Source organism: Phyllopteryx taeniolatus, chromosome 15 (genome assembly GCF_024500385.1).
Source record: "Phyllopteryx taeniolatus isolate TA_2022b chromosome 15, UOR_Ptae_1.2, whole genome shotgun sequence".
NCBI classification, from domain to species: Eukaryota; Metazoa; Chordata; class Actinopteri; order Syngnathiformes; family Syngnathidae; genus Phyllopteryx; species Phyllopteryx taeniolatus.
The window spans coordinates 20,933,609-20,955,013 of record NC_084516.1 but is presented as its reverse complement, the minus strand read 5'-3'; the positions used below and the strand labels follow the sequence as shown (position 1 = coordinate 20,955,013).

At 46.9% G+C, this 21,405-nt stretch overlaps 1 protein-coding gene across 4 annotated transcripts in view; it reads right to left on the bottom strand.

The window, feature by feature from the left end:
* scai (suppressor of cancer cell invasion) overlaps positions 1-21,405 on the bottom strand; it is an 82,335-nt gene that overhangs the window by 56,609 nt on the left and 4,321 nt on the right. For 3 of the 4 annotated variants that reach the window (XM_061747675.1, XM_061747679.1, XM_061747678.1), the window contains exons 2-4: positions 19,144-19,268; positions 15,788-15,883; positions 9,677-9,763 (exon numbers count right to left, since the gene is read on the bottom strand). In XM_061747675.1, the coding sequence (XP_061603659.1) occupies positions 9,677-9,763; positions 15,788-15,883; positions 19,144-19,262 (302 nt within the window). In that variant the 5' untranslated portion in view covers positions 19,263-19,268. Of the gene's footprint in view, positions 1-9,676; positions 9,764-15,787; positions 15,884-19,143; positions 19,269-20,158; positions 20,891-21,405 lie in introns of those variants that run through there. The other variant, XM_061747676.1, reaches the window with a different exon arrangement.

Here is a 21,405-nt window from a genome sequence, read left to right as displayed (position 1 = left end):
CTTCTGGAAAGCTTCGAAGAAATTCTGACAATATCTGCAACATTGCGCAGGCACCGGGGAGAGTACCTCTGGATTGGCAGACTGGGGTGGTGGTTTTAATTTTAAAGAAGGGGGGCCTGAGTTTGTCTTCCAACTAGAGGAAGATCACACTGGATCAAGATGGCGCCTAACCGTGTGGTCGCCTCAGTTACATCTAGTTGCCTCTAATATTGTCTATGTTTTTGTGTTTTTCATTCGTCTTTGGAGACATTACGCGACTCACTTACACAAGGGAAGATTTCATAGGGGGAAACAAGCCGGAATCCAGGTCAAGGTCCGTAGGAGAGGATTCTGAATGCCGCTCCCGTCGATTCACCTCGCGAATCTACGCTCCCTACCCAACAAAATGGAAAAGCTTCCTCTTCTCTCAAAGACCAGTAAAGACTTCGGACGTACCGCCGTCCTGTGCTTCACGGAGACATGGCTTTGTGAATGCACTCCCTGATGGCGCCGTAATGCTTCCGGGTTTCAAAGTACACCGGGAAGAGCGCGTCACTGAGTTATCGGGGAAAACAAAAGGCGGCGGCTTATGCTTCTATATCGACGAAAAACTGTGTACCGACATCACGGAGCTCAGCACACACTGCAGCCCGGACTTGGAGTCGCTGTTTTTGAACTGCAAGTCAATCTAGTCACTACGTGAGTGCAGCTTTCATACTCACAGGTGTTTAGATTCCTCCTCAAGTTAACACGAATGCCGCACTGCTAATTATTCTTGGGGACTTTAACAAAGCAAATCAACCACAAACTCCCTAACTACAAGCAGCACACTGTTATACTACGCTAAATAACGCATACCATGCTATCCACCATGCTGCTCTGGGCTCACCTGATCACTGCTTAACTCACTTAATCCCAACATTCAAGCAAAAACTTAAATGTGCGAAGCCTACGGTGAAAACAGTGAAGACGTGGACCAATGAAGCAAAGATAGAACTTCAAATCTGTTTAGACTGCACAGACTGGAGTGTCTTGGAAACTTCAAATGGCAACCTGGATAAATATACGGACACTTCTTCTTTTCCTTTCGGCTTGTCCCGTTAGGGGTCGCCACACCGCGTCATCCTTTTCCATGAGAGCCTATCTCCTGCATCCTCCTCTCGAACACCAACTGCCATCATGTCTTCCCTCACGACATCCATCAACCTTCTCTTTGGTCTTCCTCTAGCTCTCTTGCCTGGCAGCTCCATCCTCATCATCCTTCTACCAATATACTCACTCTCTCTCCTCTGGACGTGTCCAAACCATTGAAGTCTGCTCTCTCTAACTTTGTCTCCAAAACATCGAACCTTGGCTGTCCCTCTGATGAGCTCATTTCTAATTTTATCCAACCTGGTCACTCCGAGAGCGAACCTCAACATCTTCATTTCCGCCACCTCCAGCTCTGCTTCCTGTTTTCTCTTCAGTGCCACTGTCTCTAATCCATACATCATGGCTGGCCTCACCACTGTTTTATAAACTTTGCCCTTCATCCTAGCAGAGACACTTCTGTCACATAACACACCTGACACCTTCCTCCACCCGTTCCAACCTGCTTGGACCCGTTTCTTCACTTCCTGACCACACTGACCATTGCTCTGGACGGTTGACCCCAAGTATTTAAAGTCCTCTACCCTTGCCATCTCTTCTCCCTGTAGCCTCATTCTTCCCCCACCACCCCTCTCATTCATGCATATATATTCTGTTTTACTTCGGCTAATCTTCATTCCTCTTCTTTCCAGTGCATGCCTCCATCTTTCTAACTGTTCCTCCAGCTGCTCCCTGCTTTCACTGCAGATCACAGTGTCATCTGCAAACATCATGGTCCACGGGGATTCCAGTCTAACCTCATCTCTCAGCCTATCCATCACCACTGCAAAAAGGAAGGGGCTCAGGGCTGATCCCTGATGCAGTCCCACGTCCACCTTAAATTCTTCTGTCACACAGACAGCACACCTCAGCGCTGTTCTGCTGCCCTCGTACATGTCCTGTATTATTCTAACATACTTCTCTGCCACTCCAGACTTCCGCATGCAGTACCACAGTTCCTCTCTGGGTACTCTGTCATAGATCTTTCTCTAGATCTACAAAGACACAATGTAGCTCCTTCTGACCTTCTCTGTACTTTTCCATCAACATCCTCAAGGCAAATAATGCATCTGTGGTACTCTTTCTAGGCATGAAACCATACTGTTGCTCGCAAATACTCACTTCTGTCCTGAGTCTAGCCTCCACTACTCTTTCCCATAACTTCATTGTGTGGCTCATCAACTTTATTCCTCTATAGTTGCCACAGCTCTGCACATCACCTTTGTTCTTAAAAATGGGCACCAGTACACTTTTCCTCCATTCCTCAGGCATCTTCTCACGCACTAGAATTCTATTGAACAAGCTGGTCAAAAACTCCACAGCCACCTCTCCTAGATGCTTCCATACCTCCACAGGAATGTCATCAGGACCAACTGCCTTTCCATTTTTCATTCTCTTTAATGCCTTTCTAACTTCCCCCTTACTAATCATTGCCACTTCCTGGTCCACCACACTTGCCTCTTCTACTCTTCCTTCTCTATCATTTTCCTCATTCATCAACTCCTCGAAGTATTCTTTCCATCTACCTAGAACACTGCTGGCACCAGTCAACATATTTCCATCTCTATCCTTAATCACCCTAACCTGCTGCACATCCTTCCCATCTCTATCCCTCTGTCTGGCCAGCCTGTATAGATCCTTTTCTCCTTCTTTAGTGTCCAACCTGCCATACATGTCATCATATGCCTCTTGTTTTGCCTTTGCCACCTCTACCTTTGCCCTGTGTCGCATCTCAATGTATTCCTTTCGCCTCTCCTCGGTCCTCTCAGTGTCCCACTTCTTCTTAGCTAACCGTTTTCCTTGTATGATTTCCTGTACTGTGAGGTTCCACCACCAAGTCTCCTTCTCTCCTTTCCTGCCAGAAGATACACCAAGTACTCTCCTGCCTGCTTCTCTGATCACCTTGGCTGCAGTGGTCCAGTCTTCTGGAAGCTCTTCCCGTCCACCGAGAGCCTGTATCACCTCTTCCCGAAAAGCTGCACAACACTCGTCCTGTCTCAGCTTCCACCACATGGTTCTCTTCTCTGCCTTTGTCTTCCTCATTTTCCTCCCCACCACCAGAGTCATCTTACACACCACCATCCTATGCTGTCTAGCCACACTCTCCCCTACCACTACCTTACAGTTGGTAACCTCCTTCAGATTACATCGTCTGCACAAGATGTAATCCACCTGTGTGCTTCTACCTCCGCTCTTGTAGGTCACCCTATGTTCGTGCCTCTTCTGGAAAAAAGTGTTCACTACAGCCATTTGCATCCTTGTTGCAAAGTCTACCACCATCTGTCCCTCCAAGTTCCTTTCCTGGATACCGTACTTACCCATCACTTCTTCATCACCCTTATTACCTTCACCAACATGTCCATTACAATCTGCACCAATTACGACTCTCTCTCTGTCTGGGATGCTCAGAACTACATCATCTAGCTCCTTCCAGAATTTCTCTTTCACCTCTAGGTCACATCCTACCTGTGGGGGATAGCCACTAATCACATTACACATAACACCCTCAATTTCAAATTGAGCCTCATCACTCGATCTGATACTCTTCACCTCCAAGACATTCTTAGCCAACTCTTCTTTTAAAATAACCCCGACTCCATTTCTCTTCCCATCTACACCATGGTAAAATAATTTAAACCCTCCCCCTAAACTTCTAGCCTTACTGCCTTTCCACCTGGTCTCCTGGACACACAATATATCAACCTTTCTCCTAATCATCATGTCAACCAACTCCCGAGATTTTCCTGTCATAGTCCCAACATTCAAAGTCCCCACATTCAGTTCTAGGCTCTGTGTTTTCCTCTTCTCTTTCTGCCGAAGAACCCGCTTTCCACCTCTTCTTCTTCTTCTTCTTCTTCGACTTCGACTTCGACCCACAGTAGCTGAATTTCCAACAGCGCCCTGCAGGTTGACGGCGCCGGTGGCGGACGTTGTTAAACCGGGCCACGACCGATCCGGTATGGAATTCTTTGGATGAACGCTCATATTTGTTTGGCAAGGTTTTAAGCCGGATGCCCTTCCTGACGCAACCCTCTGCATTTATCCGGGCTTGGGACCGGCCTACAGTTTGCACTGACTTGTGCCCCCCCATAGGGCTGCATTCCATCGGACACTGTTGCAACCTATATCAGGTTCTGTGAAGACGTGTGTGTACCAACAAAGTCATTCGCATGTTCAATAACAACGAGCCGTGGTTAAAGACTCTTAACTGATAGAGGAGGTAGATTAGATAGATAGATAGATAGATAGATAGATAGATAGATAGATAGATAGATAGATAGATAGATAGATAGATAGATAGATAGATAGATAGTAAAGGGTTTTATTGAAAATCAGAGCTCAAAAGGGGGATTAAATGGTTTTATTGTGAACTGGTCTGGGGGTAAATGAGGGTGTTTATTGCAGAAAGTATAAAATGGAAATCAGATAAGGGTGTGGGAGTGTGTTGCAGGTAAGCTCCCAGCAAGGTGCATGCGGAGGCCACAAAGAACAGATGTCGGAGAAGACAATGGCTGCGGGGGGTTGCTGTAAACATGAGAAGACCGCGCCTGGAGCCAGCGGCAAATGGACATCATTCTGCAGAGCAATGATGACCTCAGATGGGACCATGGAACAATCAGACAACAGCGATTCCGTACTTCCTCTTTTAAACATTGTTTAAGTCGGGGGCAGGAACAGATAGCGGACTTGCGGCCACATGTCTTGGACACTCGGGTAAAGAGAGGGGCGGAGCTGTCAACTGATCACCACCAGGTGGTGAGTTGGCTCCGATGATGGGGGAAGATGCCGGTCCGACGTGGCAGGCCCAAACGTATTGTGAGGGTCTGCTGGGAACGTCTGGCGGAATCCCCTGACAGAAGGAGTTTCAACACCCACCTCCGACAGAACTTTGCTCATGTTCCGGGGGAGGCGAAGGACATCGAGTCCGAGTGGACCATGTTCCGTGCCTCCATTGCTGAGGCGGCCGACCGGAGCTGTGGCCGTAAGGTGGTCGGTGCCTGTCGTGGCGGCAATCCCCGAAAGCGTTGGTGGACACCAATGGTGAGGGATGCCGTCAAGCTGAAGAAGGAGTTCTATCGAGCCTTTTTGGCCTGTGGGAATACAAGCGGCCGAAATGAGTTTCCTCCGCAGGGTGTCCGGGCTCTCCCTTAGAGATAAGGTGAGAAGCTCGGTCATCCGGGATGATCTCAGAGTAGAGCCGCTGCTCCTTCACATCGAGAGGAGCCAGATGAGGTGGCTGGGGCATCTGATTCGGACACCTCCCCGGTGAGGTGTTCCGGGCACGTCCCACCGGGAGGAGACCCCGATGATGACCCAGGACACGCTGGAGAGACTACATCCTTCGGCTGGGATGGGAACGCCTCGGGATCCCCCCGGAAGAGATGGATGAAGTGGCTGGGGAAAGAGAAGTCTGGGCGTCCCTGCTAAAGCTACTGCCCCCGCGACCTGACCTCAGATAAGCGGTAGAAGATGGATGGATGGATGGATGGATAAACAGATGATATTTTGACACAGGCTGGTCTGAATAATGTCAAACCTGAAATTTGACTTGCCGCTTTTGTTCCTCCAGTGTTTGCGGTCATCCGTGGCATCAAATCTCTCATGGATCCCAGTTCTCACTTTGAAAATTGCGTAAGTATTTGGACAGATAAGACAGTGTCACATCCCTCCCGTTTAAGGGAGGCAAATGTTATTTATAGAATTGCTTTGCTTGACACGTTGCCAGCTGAAGTTAGGACTGAACTTATTAAATACCCTGACCTCATGGAAGGGGGAGATAGCTACTTTAATAGTCATGTGTCTCACCTTTTTAAACTTTTTTTTCGACAAACAAAACAAATCATCTGACGAGGTAAAAGACATGCAGGAACAACTTTTGAAGTTGCAATTGGCCCAGGCACGAAAAGTGGCCATTGACAACAAACCCAAAAAAAAAAAAATGGAAGCAGAAAAGCAGATGTGGATGGTGCAGAGGTCAACGGGGGGACGAGGCGGGAGTTGTGATAGGGAATACAGCAACGGGGGCAGAGGAAGCGCTCACCGACCACCACCGGACCAAGCATGCTTCAACTGTGGTCAGTATGGACACTGGTATCGGCAATGTAGTGCTCCCCCACTGATGCAACAGAGACCTACAGTGGGACCCGGAGAGGCCACACGGGAGAGGTGGACGCGGCCTGGCACCCTGGCAACAACAGATCTGCTTATCAAAACCAGGCCTACCATCCTTTGCAGCCCGGACGGACTGACGATACGGTTCCCAGATGGGACCGTGATAAACTGAGAGTGGCAAAGTGTCCTCCGGATGGAACATGGTGCAACATGAACTTCCGGAAGCGACCGCTGACATATATTGGGGCCGACTTCAACCAGAAACAAAGGCGGGAGGCGGCGTCTACTCGGCCTTGGAAGCCCTGAATCGACTCTCTTCCCTCCTACAGCCCTCCGATCGATCCCCTCCATCTCACACTTTACTATGATAAAAATGACGATTTTTTTTTTTACAGAGAAGCCTTTGAGTTAATACAGGATGAAAACTGGATGCTCAATAGTACAGGTATTTACATAGGGAAGCAAGGTGTGGCAGCTGCCTCCACCTTGCCGCCAGAGCAGAGTGAGTGGTTTATGATGAGTTCGACATCTTTTCCAGACATTTCACTTGCACTTGCATTAGGTCATGAAGCCCGAGAACTGCGACCCATGGTAAGGAAATGTCATTTGGAAAATGATTGGCAACAAGGTCAAATACCCAATGTGTTGTACTCTCCCCTAGTACTGAATGTTTTTGTATTCAGGGTGCCACAGTGGACGGGGAATGTTGAATGGTGTGACTTTGGCGCGATTTTATGGCAGAGAGCTCTCAGACCATGAGGACGCCGCACAGCTGTTGAATTCGCTGCCGGACTCACCGTGGTCCAAGGGGCCTGCAGATGGGGGTCTATGTGCATCCGTGACTCCGAGGTCGACCCGACTGCTTTTGTTAACGTGCCGTAGTATCCCTGTAAACAAGAGTCCGCTGAAGACATCGCGGAGACCCAAATTCTGAATTCCAAACGCTTTGGTCCACAAATGATTTTGTGAAACCCTCCGCTCGAGCTGCAGAACTGCTGGCCATGTGCAGGGCACTGGAGTTATCTGAAGGTCAGAGTGTTACTATTTATTAATGGTGCGGCTGATGCCGTGGCTAAAAAAAGTAGCAGGCTGTCAAATGGATGCTGAAGGAAAATATGTTGTTAAACAGGATCCGTTGATTGACTTTCACCCTGCATTAACAGTTGATGTAGTGCGCGGCGCCAGAGGAAGACAAACGTGAATGGCAAAAGAAAGATGCTGAGTATGACGGCAAGGAGAAGCTGTGACTTGGCCGGACGAGAGGCCCTAGGAGTCTGGTGTTCACTACAGGAAAGCTCGTGTGGTTAGTGGTTGAGGAAGCACACGCCCCGACACATGAGAGTTACGTGTCAATGCTGTACAAGCTGCGCGTTTGGTGGCACCCTGGTCTTCTGCGCAAGGTAAAAGATTTTTGTGTTTTTTGTGAATATATGTCAAAATTTCAGTGTTGGCTCTACAACGAAGAGGGAACTGCAACACACTGAGATGGGCCGATGCCCGAACGATGTGGCTGTAATGGACTGAACCGACAATGGTGGTCCCAGTCCAAGGCATAAGGTACTTATTAATGATTGTCGACACTTTTTCTGGATGGCCCAAAGCCTATCCTTGTGCAAAAGAGGACGCGCGCTCTGTCATCCAAGTGCTGGTTAACCATTATATCCCGACATTCCAAGAGTAATCGGATCGGACAAGTGGTTCTACGTGCCACAGACACGTCCTCCGCAGGCCTCTATTGTAGAGAAGAAAGAAAGAAAAAAAAAATGTGGACTATGTGTGAATGGTAGAAATATTCTGTGTGATACGTCTTATGAATTGTGTAAACCCGAGAACTTAGATGAATATAATTATTTGAATATATATGTAAATATTTATAAAGTGCTTTAAAGGGTACCCATTATATTTATTACATAAATAAATAAAGTGTACGTATTGTGTGTAGGGATATGATATTCTGGAAGATAAATTAAATAATAGATCAATTAACGCGTGTACGAGGTTTTTTTACGATCGGCGGAGCATATGGTAGCTCAAGGGACTGTGGACAGCGTGGTTGCAAATCATGCACAACTGTAAAATGGAGAGCAAGAACAAAGGTTAGTTCGACTTAAAAATGTAGGGGACACTCTTGAGGTTATTGGTATTAAGCAGGTCACCTGCCCTTGGACAGAAATAAAGGTGAAATGCTAGAACGTACCTACATTGAGGAGTTTTTGATGTCAGGATGGTTAAGTTTTACTTGGAGGCTTCTACTTCCAAATTTGTATTCAATTTGGGGAGACAATTTATTACCGCGCACTTCAGTATGAATAATTAACCCACAATGTATTGCGCGCTTAACACGGCAGTAAAACGGTATTCTTAATGTGTAAATAAAAAAGTAACAACAACCAAATACATTTTTTACGAGGCAAAATAAAAACAGTGTGGCGACAGTGAAATCGTGCATAGTGTACTGTGCATTGTATAATAAATAATCACCTCCCAATCGCTCCGTTGTGTTTATTCAGTAACGAGCAGCCTGTGTGATCGGTATAATACTTTTGAACTGCTAGACTGCTCTTTGTATGAATAACCAGCCATAAATTTGAACTTGGCGAGAAATCTAGATGACTCAAAAGTAACTATTGTTGCTTTGAAGAAGTAACTGTAATCTGACTACTTTCCCGGGAAAAGTAATGCGTTACTTTGCTCGTCACTCAATATGGCAGCATTTTGGAGTAACGCATTACTGGCATGACTGCTCGTCAGCAACGCAGACTCTGTGTCAGTCTGTCATGGTGAAGAAGGTCGATCTACGTTTCTACCCTCACCTATGGTCAGGAGCTGTGGGTCGTTACCGAAAGAACAAGATCGCAAATACAAGCTGCCAAAAAGAGCTTCGCCCGCAAAGTGTCCGGGCTCTCCCCTCGAGATAGGGTCAGAAGCTCGGTCATCCAGGAGAGGCTCAAAGTAGAGGCGCTGCATCGAGAAGGAGGCAGATGAGGTGGCTAGGTTATCTGGTTAGGATGCCTCCGGAACACCCGGTGAGGTGTTCCCAGCACGCCCCAATGAGCGGAGGCCCTGGGGACGACCCAGGAAACGCCGGAGAGACTAAGTCTCCCGGCTGGCCTAGGAACATCTCAGGATGTGCCCGGAAAAGCTGTACAAGTAGCTGGGGAGATGGAATTCTGGACTTCCCTGCTGAAGCTGCTGCCCCCGTGACCCAACCTTGGATAAGCAGAAGATAGATGCATCGATGGATGGATAGCCTGAAATTAAAGCTGAAAGTCAGCAGTTAAAGCACATTTTGTTCGTTTCATTTCAAATCCATTGTGGTGGTGTTTAGGGCCAAAAAGATGAGAATTGTGTCGATGTCCCAATATTTATGGATCTGACAGTCATTTTAGGACAAACATGGGAATGGCAAATACCCACAGTAGGAAAAGGAAAAAAAAAAAAACATTGTACGACTCACTAGTAGTGGTAGTAAAGCTGTCCAATTTTGGATGCAACTTCCCCAATCTGCCATCTCTTCAAGCCATAGCGGCTGTCCAGAATCTGCCTGTCAAAAAAATACATATTATTTAAAAGCAACAAATCCTAAATGCAGAATCAGTGTTCAATATTTGTTTACATAGATATAAAATGGTACATAGCAGCCAGTTGCTACAAATCAAATGTATAACTCTCGAGCAGTTTGCTTGACTGGAACACTCAGCTGGATATCAATGCAAAACAAAGAGAACAATGGTTTTAGAGAATAAGCTTCACCGCATTAGAAAAAAAAAGTGGCTCTTTTGAATTTGGTTGAGTGATAGTATCTCATGAAGAAGAAGAAGAAGAAGAAGAAGAAGAAGAATCACCTTTTATTGTCATGAACATGCATGCATGCACATGAAATTTGTTCTCTGCATTTAACCCATCACAGTGAACACATACACGTTAGTGGAACACACTGGAGCAGGGGGCAGCTGAAGCGCCCGGGGAGCATTTCGGGGTATCAGTGTCTTGCTCAAGGACACCACAGCCATGAGTCCGGGGGATGTTGGCAGGATGGTCCAGTCGGGGGCTTGAACCTAGGTCCCCCGCGGTGGCAGGTGATGGTCTTAACCATTGAGCAACGGCTGCCCCAGAGGGTAGTGGGGGCAGAGCGGGCAGAGAGTTCATACTCCTGACAGCCTGATGAATAAAACTGTCTTTGAGTCGGCTAGTCCTGGCCCGCATACTCCGCACGCTCCTGCCTGATGGCAGCAGACTGAAGAGGCTGTCTGATGGATGGGTGGCATCACCCGCTATGCGGAGGGCTTTGCGGGTGAGGCCGGTGACCTGCAGGGAAGGAAGAGAAGTTCTCAGCTGCCCTCACTATGCGATGGAGAGTCTTGCGACAGGATGCGGTGCAGGCTCCGTACCACACAGTGATGCAGTTGGTAAAGATGCTCTCTACGGTACTTCTGTAGAACGAGCACATGATGGAGGTCGGGTGCTCTGGCTCTTCTCAGCTTGTGCAGGACGTAGAGAAGTGGAGACGCTGGTGAGCTTTCTTGGCCAGTGATGAGGTGTTGCTGGTCCAGGAGAGGTCCTCGGTGATGTCCACTCTGAGGAACATGGTGCTGTGCACAGTCTTCACCGCAGCACCGTTGATGTTCAGGGGAGCATGCTGGGAGTGCTCTCTCCTGAAGTCCACAACAATCTCCTGTCATCTGCAAACTTGATGAAGAGGTTTGAGCCGTATGTCGGTGTGCAGTCATAGGTCAGCAGGGTGAAGAGGAGGGGGCTCAACACACAACCTTGAGGGGCCCCACTGTTCAGAGTGATGGTGCTGGATGTGTTGCTGCCGACCCGTACTGCCTGCAGTCTCCTGGTCAGAAAGTCCATCAGCCAGTTGCACATTGAAGTGTTGAGCCCCAGCTGGTCCCGTTTGTAGATCAGTAGTTGAGGGATGACGGTATTGAATGCTGACCTGAAGTCTAGCAACAGCATTCTGACATATGAGTCCTTAGAGTCCAGGTGTGTGAGGACAGAGTGGAGGCCGGTAGAGACGCCGTCATCAGTTGACCGGCTGGACCGATATGCAAACTGGAAGGGGTCCAAGGAGGGTGGGGGGGGTCACTTTATGTGGTGCATGACTAGCCGCTCAAAGCACTTCATCAGGATGGGATGATGGTGGTGGCTTTGAAGCACGTGGGGACAACATCCTGACTCAAGGAGGTGTTTGAGATGTCCGTGAAGACGTGTGAGTTCAGCTGCACAGTCCATCAGAACACAACCAGGTATGCTATCTGGGCCCGGGGCTTTTCGTGTATTGATCCTATCGAGAGATCTTTTCACGCTGTCCCAGGTCAGTGTCAGCACTTAGTCACCAGGAGGGGGTGGAGTCTTGTGTGTAGGGGTGCTGTTGTGTGCCTCAAAGCGAGCGAAGAAGTCATTCAGCTCATTTAGCAGGGAGGTGGAGCTGTTGCAGTTTTGTGGTGAGGGTTTATAGACCGTAATGGTCTGAATACCTTGCCACAGACCCCTGGTGTCACTGCTGTCACTGAAGCGGTGGGCGATCTTCCTGGAGTACTTCCTCTTGGCTTCCCTGATTCCACGGGACAGATTCGCCCTGGTTGTCCTCGGCCCTCCTCATCCCCAGACCTAAAAGCCGCATTGAGGACCTTCATTAGTCTGTAGAACTCCCCCGACAGCCATGGCTTCCGATTAGCACGGACAGTGATGGACTTAGTGGTGGGGACATCATCCACGCACTTGCTGATGGAGGCAGTAACAGTCTCTGTATACTCCTGAAGGTCTGTGATGGAGTTGTAGGTCACAGCCTGTTTGAACATGGTCCAGTCTGTGGTGGCAAAACTGTCTTTAAGTGCCTCAAGGGACCCTTAGCATAACAGTGAGACGGTCTGAGGTGCCGAAGTGGGGGAGGGGAAGGGCCTTGTAGGCCCCTCTCAGGGGGGTAAAAACATTGTGAATCACATGCCACCTCATCTGGCTCAATGTGGAGGAGCAGCGGCTCTACTCTTGAGATCCCCCCAGATGACCGAGCTTCTCACCCTATCTCTAAGGGAAAGCCCGGACACCCTGCGAAGAAAACTAATTTCGGCAGATTGTAAGTAAGTCGGACTCACCGGAAACGAGTCCGACTTACTGCCGGCAATGCGGACCAAACTCTGACACCGGTCATACAGGGACCGAACCGCCCGTATCAGGGGGTTCAGTACCCCATACTGCCAAAGCACCCCCCACAGGACTCCCAGAGGGACACGGTCGAACGCCTTCTCCAAGTCCACAAAACACATGTAGACTGATTGGGAGAACTCCCATGCACCCTCAAGGACCATGCCGAGGGTGTAGAGCTGGTCCATTGTTCCACGGCCAGGACAAAAACCACACTGCTCCTCCTGAATCCGAGAGTTTACTTCCGGACGGACCCTCCTCTCCAGCATCCCTGAATAGACCTTACCAGGGAGGCTGAGGAGTGTGATCCCCCTGTACTAAGAACACACCCTCTGGTCCCGCTTCTTAAAAAGGGGGACCACCACAGAAGTCTGCTAATCCAGAGGCACTGTCCCCGATGTCCACGCGATGTTGCATAGGCGTGTCGACCAGGACAGCCCCACAACATCCAGAGCCTTTAGGAACTCCGGGCGAATCTCATCCAGCCCCCGGGGCTTGCCACCGAGGAGCTTTTGAACCACCTCGGTGACTTCAATCCCAGAGATAGGAGAGCTCGCCTCAGAGAACCCAGACTCCGCTTCATCACGGTGAAATTGAGGAGGTCTTCGAAGTATTCTCCCTACCGACTCACAACGTCCCGAGTCGAGGTCAGCAGCGCCCCATCCCCACTATACACAGTATTGATGGTGCACTGCTTCCCCCTCCTGAGACGTCGGATGGTGGACCAGAATTTCCTCGAAGCCATCCGGAAGTGTTTCTCCGTGGCCTCACCAAACTCTTGGTGGAAAACACCATTTGGGACAGAGAGCAGCTGCTGCGTATGCATGCGCCGCCATCTTGGAAAGAAAAAGATGTGGATCAGGGATTTTCCTTCGTGGATGAATAAAGTTTGTATCGATCGTCATTTCAAACAATGTACCCATTTGGAAATAGCCATCTCCTCAGCTGTGGTGAACAAAAAGAATGGAGTAGTGTGTATGACAGAATGTTGTTGTTTCAGCAATTTTTGACGATGAGACAGCAAGACCTAGCCCAAATAGAATAGAATCATCTTTATTGTCATGAACATGCACGCATGTATGCACATGAAATGTGTTCTCTGCATTTTACCCATCACAGTGAACACACACACACACACACTTGTTAGTGGAACATACTGGAGCAAGGGGCAACTTCAGCACCCGAGGAGCAGTTCGTGGTATCAGTGTCTTGCTCAAGGACACCACAGCCATGACTCTGGGAGATGTTGGTGGATGGTCCAGTCAGGGTCTTGAACCTAGTTCCCCCACGGTGGCAGGCATGAGCTTAACCATTGGGGCACTCATTACACTTCAGGGAAGATGTAGTTTTTTTCGAGTTGTGGGCATAGTTTCATGGCCAATTGCACACTACACTGGCAGAACTGGGTGAAGTTATTTAAGAACAAGGAAGTGCAATTCCACCAAATGGCCACCGTATGGAATAATATATAGTGGGGGAGCCGCATCCTCGTGTCGTCACGAGGATGCTTTCGAGCCCCGCACACATCTCAATACTTGAGTAATATACTGTCCTCGGTCTTTGCACGTTTTGTTTTTGTTTTGGGGTCTTTAGTATTTTAAGGCTGTTGCTTGGGAACTGGCAGCACGGTGGACGACTGGTTAGAGCGTCTGCCTCACAGTTCTGAGGACCGGGGTTCAATCCCCGGCCCCGCCTGTGTGGAGTTTGCATGTTCTCCCCGTGCCTGCGTGGCTTTTCTCCGGGCACTCTGGTTTCCTCCCACATCCCCAAAACATGCATTCATCGGAGACTCTAAATTGCCCGTAGGCGTGACTGTGCGTGCGAATGGTTGTTTGTTCCTATGTGCCCTGCGATTGGCTGGCAACCGGTTCAGGGTGTACCCCGCCTCCTGCCCGATGACAGCTGGGATAGGCTCCAGCACGCCCGCGACCCTAGTGAGGAGAAGCGGCTCAGAAAATGGATGGACGGATGCTTGGGAACTTGAACGCCAACACGTGGCCCATCTTTGCTGCACTAACTACGTCTTGCAAGCGTGCCAGACTGGGTCGACTGGTGTTTATTTTTTATTCTTCCATTGTTTTTTCCTTCTCATGGAGGTCCTCAGTGACTGTCCATTCTAGACCTCAGTACTACAATCATCCTGGACAGGTTTTGTTTCATCAATGGATGGTGGAGAGGTTGACATAAATATATATTGATTTTGTGGTCAGGTTAGGTTTCTTTTTTTAGACACATCCAGTAGATATTATGACTACTTTCTTAAAATGAAAGAACAAATCTGTGTGCTTCAGCGGCACATGCCTGGAGCCACAATTCTCAATAAAAATCGTATTCTCATCAACAGCAAAACCTTTTTAAAACCTTTACAGTGTGTTTTTTTGTGAAGGACAATGTCTGTGTTTTCAATGTGGATTATTTTTTTTTTTGTCGGATTATGTTCATACTATCAATGCTGTTGCTGTTTAATTCAATTGAATTGAATACATGGCAACCGCCGCATCCAAACCGGAACACTTGGCATCTCTGAATGCAGAGAAGAAATGTTGATGTACGTGTACAAAATGAAACACTTTGCCCATTCTATTATTTTCCTAGTTTCCTTTATGATCTGGCAGTTGTAGCATGTCCGCATGCACACAGACAAAAGCCCTCCAAGGTTTCCCCTGCTTTCTGGCCCAGCAACAACATGGCTGCACAACACTTTGGTTCCCTTCTTTGTTGTTTTGCTTTTTCGGGTTTGTTTTGATTCTTCTTCTGTTTGCCGCAATTGCGTGAAATTTGAGGAATTTGCAGATGGACCTGCTTGAACAGCGCAGCCCAAGCATTCAAGCAAGTGCTGTAAGACCATGCTGATGTGTATTGTGCTCTATGTATGATTTATGAACACAGTTTCAAATGACTCGGTTTGTATAAAGAACACCCAATTGTCAGCCTTGTGTGGGTTCTGGTGGAGATGGGGTCTCACCTTTGAGAGTGATTGTCTACTCTAAATGTATGTGTATTGTACATTGCCAAAAGTCTATAGGCTCGAGATACTATACATTTTATAGATATATTGTAAAAAAGATGAGGCTGAGCTTGAAGCCTCTGGTTCCACAATAAAAAGGGTGGTTAAAGGTCTATCACATTTATTTAATTGGCATTTCTTCCACTTTTATTGGAACAAATAATACTAAATAAAAATCACATAGTCAAAAACCAGATATTTTGCATGGTTCAAAAAACGTTTGCATTAAAAACATGAAAAACTGTGATTGAATACCTTTGACTTCCTTTTTTGTGCTACTTTATTCATTATGAAATCACTGTAATCAAATTGCCATCTGGAAGTCATAAATCTGGCAAAATGACAGCTTTGAAACTAAAAACATGGACTTAAAGATGCAAATTATGAAAAATAACCACTGAAGGAAATAACCTGTGCTGCTGCTGAAATTTCCACAGCTTGGTGTAAACATCAAACGTTCGCCCAAAGTAGGACTGCCACTGCTTGTGTCCGTACTGAGGAAGGTCCCTGCAGCAAAATGATTTAAGCATATAGGAGAAAAATATCATCACATGCATTCATGAAAAAAAATATTCCATTAAAACCAATCACAACTATTTGAGATTCTCAGGGCATTGAATCGATCACAACTGGACCGCACTTGTTGTCTCACGAGATGGTTCACCTCTCATTCGAGCAGGCTTTAGCAGTTCATGCCCAAGCCTAGATACAGTAGGATCGCTCTAGTTTGAGTGTTTGTGGGGAAATTCCAAATATTTATCCTCTAAGTTAGAGGCGCACCCCAGCCGAGAAAGCTTCACTTTTTTGGACGCAAAATAAGTCTTTAAGATCCATTAGAGAGAGGCCTCTGGCAGCCAAAGACAGTTGTTTGGGACAAATTGTCCTCGGAAAGGTTCCATTCAGTTGTACCAATGCTTGTGGAGGCACCTGAAGGACAAAAGTGTATCTGTCTTGTTTTTTATTGGTAAGTGGCTAAATTATTGGACATCTTCAGAAGGGATGAAAGGACTGCATTATATCTTTGAGATAGGTGATCTCGTAAGCCCACTCCTCTGTTTAGAGATTGTTTTTCAATCTTGATGTAAATGGACTCCCTCGCCTGTCTTCTCTGTCCAAAATCCATCCATTTTTGTCCTAAACCGAGTGCTGTTTTCATTGAGGTCTTGACCTGTAAAGTTAGCCCATCTGTGTTGTTACATGCGCCCGCTGCTTGGTTTCCCCAATATATACTAGGCTTTACACGATCAGGATTTTTGCGGCCGATCCCCGATCAGCGAGTTTAAAAAGACGATAACCGATCGCAAGATTTTTCCTTTTTTGTCCTGTTTGGCTGTTAGGTCAAGCAGAATGGAAAATCCGTATCCCTTTTATGCCGGAACAGTTTGACTGTGTCACAGTGGAGTTTTTAAGCTTCCGCTGTGGTATTATAATTGAGGTTTATTGAGAATCAGACTTGATCAGTCGAACAGAACAAAGTTTCTAGAAGGAAGAGAGAAACAAAGACAAAAGACAAAGCACTAATTGTAAACAGGCTGAGAGAAGTCAATCATTACATTATCTACAACATTGAACCATTAAATATGTAGTGCTACACCCTGTGAGGGAAGGGCAGGACAAGATAGAACAGGACAAGGACAGGACAAGGGTCGTGGACCCGGCTAAACAACTGAAGTGTGGTGGCATTAATTATGTAAATATGTAGTATAAGTGAGGGGATACACAAGCGATTTGCATATTCATGAGTTATTTGTTGCAGTAAGTGCGTGACCCCACACCGAGTGAAAGAGTCCTAGGGGTGTGTGTCTGCGGATACATGCAAGTCAATTGTGCATGTGAAACGGTATCGAAGACTGACAGAGGTGTCCTGTAATTGCTGTGGCCGCACCGCGGCGGCTGGGGACCCCACCCAATCAATCGAGGGGCGGCATCAGACCCAGGGGTGTCTATTTAAATGACTTGTTCATTTTCTCTATATACTGTACTGTATACTGAGTTTCTTTAAAAAATATCTCGTCAGGTCAAACCAACATTACAACATGACAGAAATAACGGGTGCTAACTTACTTGAATTAAATTACTTTGTTGTAATTAAATTACTTCACACACACCAAAACTTAAGAGCATGATTCGACAGAACGCCGGTACAACCGTTAGTGCTAGCATTAGCTTGCTATGCTACATTACGTTTTGTTGCCTGCTTGCGAGAGCCGTATCGTATTAAAAGTACGTGACCATACCTCAAGCAAGCCTTGAATTAAAGTCCTCTCCCGAGCACCGGTGAGCACCAGCACACGTTTTTCCCCATTTTGTTCCTATAATACACATAACCCGATCGATTGTTGTTGTCGTGGCCGTGGTAACGAGTGGATCCGGTTGTGTTTGAGTTGACAAGATAAAGCCCAGTGATCGTAAAAGACGGGATGCGGTGGTATCGGAATACAAGATTGTATAGCGCCTAGTGCAATGGTGAAAGACCAAAGGTGTCTTGTAGTCTGATCCAGGAATTACGTGTCTTTTGCGGAGCCGATCAATTCGGCGAATGACATTAAAGCCGATCAGCATAAAATGCTAATTATCGGCTGATACCGATCAGGCCAATCAGATCGTTGTGAAGTCTAATATAGAAATCTGTATACTGTACTCCTCTCTGCATTGGACAGCATGGACGGCTGGTTTTTCTGTGTATGGGTTGTCCAGTCTTTGTGGTGTACCAGCCTTTATCTCAGCTCAGGGTGTTACCAGGATTGAAGTGTACCGGAATGTTGTGTTGGTTCAAAATCCTTCGGAGTTTCTAGGATAGACCTAAAACGTACGCAATTACTATGTTGGTGTGTCTGTCACTCTTTTCTTTCGAATCCATTTACAGCCCCCCTTCCGAAGAGATGAAGTCATTTAATCAATTCCAACCATTAACAAGCAAGACACGGCCCCTGTTGGCTTTCAAGTGCCTCCTCGACCACTGTGACAACTAAAGGGAACCGAATTGTTACAACTGAAACAAGGGTGATTCCATTCCACCCAAACGATGTTGAAATGTTGTTGGTTGGCAGGTCCTGAAACAGAACCACTTTCCTGAAGGCGCATCATCTCTTTAAATGGACTCTGATGTCATCTTAATTAACATTGTACAGCACCATACGAGGTGATAAATGTTGCCCACTCGACATCCATTGCAGCCTTGTCATCCTGAAAGGGGGATCCCCCAATCTGCTGTCCCTTCTCAAGGTTTCTTTTTTGCCAAAATGGCGTTTTGAGTTTTCCCTTGCCCAAGTGGGGAGGGGATGTTGGGAATCATTGTCAACTGTGGGCCTGGGAAGCCCTTTGAGACTCTTTTGTGATTAAGGGCTATACAAATAAACTTGACTTGTCCTAAGATTTTGTTTGCCAACCGATTTGCTTGCGAACAGGGGCATTTGTGAACCGCGCTTCCACTGTGCATGGACTTGAAATGAATTGTTTTAAAATCCATACAAAGGGATACAATTGTAGGTCAAAAGAGTATCCCGCAAAAGACAGTGTTTGACCTAAAGAGTTCTCCTGGAGTACAACTCTTCCTTTTCACTTAAGATACAAATCATGACCTGAACAGCAAACAACTTTTTTTTTTTTTTCTTTTCCATCCCACAAGGTACTGTATAAGTGCACAATTGTAATGAGATTAGTTGGTATTACAATGATTCAATAGCTTTTACACCAAAACAAATTTGGGGAAATATGATAGCTCCTATATGTGGAATGAGAAAGGGACAGAGGAAGTCAAGTCTAACCTTAATCCATTGAAAAGTTGCTTTGATTTGTCCAGGAGGTAACAAAAATCTGTGACTGTTTTCCTTTCACCAAAAGGAATCTCATCCTCAGTCTCAGCTCCAGTCATGACAGCAATCATTTACACCTAAAACAAAAACACAGATGATATGATGATATGATAGACTGCTGCCGTAAGGGTGCACTCACACGAGGCCACAGCTTCGCAGACTGCTAGGAAAGACTGTGTGGAAAGGCTGGAAAAGTGGCGGGAATCAAGCAATTGTTTCAACGTCCAAAGTTCAGAAAAAAGCACAACTCTACAAACAGGCAAATAAACACAAACTCTTGAAAATCGTTCATATTTTGGGGCTATTGTCACCTCCCACCGTGTCGGACGATTATCGGATGAATTTTGCTGTGACAATGCTCTCTCACAGTTGAAGTAGAGTTTTGTTTCATTTCTGGGCCAAACTCTGCATGTAGTAGTCAGTAGAAATCATGGCACAAATTAGCGCCAATTACTAGTTGATCAAATTTGATTTTTTTTTTAATCAAATTTTATTTATTCATGTATGAGAATGCACATCCAGGCTGGCGTGCAAGGTTTACACTGATGAAATTGCGGCCAATTACGGTTTTGTCAGCCATTTGGAATTGGTTTGAGTTTGCAGCGTCAGACATAAAGCAAAAGTATGTTCAAAGGCCATTGCAACCACAGGGGAGTAGATTTAAGCGGAATCCTTTTTCTACATTGCTTTACCTATGCCAATGAAGGCGGCCACAGGGTTCTTTACCAATTTGGGATTTCCCAATTCCGTACTTTTTCCAGACATCGAGGTAAAAAATTCAAATAATTTGTGATATTTGAGTAAATAGCTGGACCTAATTTCTGACTTTACAGCCTTTTTAATCGATGTATTGCCGTGATAGCTTTTATTCTGTACCACATTTTCTGCCCTGTGATTTCGATTTTAAGTTTTGTTTTGTTTTATAAATGTTTTTATGTCTGAAGCATTGTTGTCATTGTCTATTTACTTTATTATTGGTTCAAATGATGTCTGTGTAGCCCGGACGCGGGTCACCGGTGCCCCCTTCTGGAGCCAGGCCTGGAGGTGGGGCTCGAAGGCGAGCGCCTGGTGGCCGGCACCCACGGGGGCCCGAAAGGGTAACGTGGGACCCCTTCCCATGGGCTCGCCACCTGTGGGTGGGGCCATAGCGGTCGGGTGCAGTGCGAGCTGGGCGATGGCCGAAGGCAGGGACCTTGGCGAGCCGACCCCCGGCTACAGAAGCTGGCTCTAGGGATGTGGAATGTCACCTCTCTGGCAGGGAAGGAGCCCGAGCTGGTGTGTGAGGTCGCAGTTCGATGATCGACTTTGTGGTCGTGTCATCGGACTTGCGGCCGCATGTCTTGGACACTCGGGTGAAGAGAGGGGCGGAGCTGTCGACTGATCACCACCTGGTGGTGAGTCGGTGGGGAGAATACTTCGAAGACCTCCTCAATTCCACCGACACACCTTCCCCTGAGGAAGCAGAGTGTGGCTTCTCTGAGGCGGGCTCTCCTATCTCTGGGGTTGAGGTCACCGAGGTGGTTAAAAAGCTCCTCGGTGGCAAGGCCCCGGGGGTGGATGAGATTTGCCGGGGGTCCCTAAAGGCTCTGGATGTTGTGGGGCTGTTCTGGTTGACACGCCTCTGCAACATCGCGTGGACATCGGGGACAGTGCCTCTGGGTTGGCAGACTGGGGTGGTGGTCCCCCTTTTTAAGAAGGGAGACCGGAGGGTGTGTTCCAACTACAGGGGGATCACACTCTTCAGCCTCCCTTGTAAGGTCTATTCAGGGGTGCTGGAGAGGAGGGTCCGTCGGGAAGTCGAATCTCAGATTCATTGACGTCTTTAGACGGCATTGGCAGGGAGTAGATCGATTCTGAATGAGGTCTTTGGACGGCATTGGCAGGGAATTAATTAACGTCACACATAACATTTGTTTCATGGAATGTAAATGGCATTCGTTCACAGGCAAAAAAAATTAAGATTAGCAATAATATCACAAAATTTAAAACTGACCGTTTTTTCATACAAGAAATCCATTTGTCTAAATCAGAGTAATATTACCTTTCCGATTTTAAATTTCAAAGCAAAGCAAATGTATTTATATAGCGCATTTCATACACAAGGTAACTCAATGTGCTTTACGTGATTAAAAGCATTTAAAAACAAAGAGAAGAAAACAGCTTAAACATTGAAAACAGAAAAAGGAAAAAAACAAAATAAAAGTGCAATTAAAA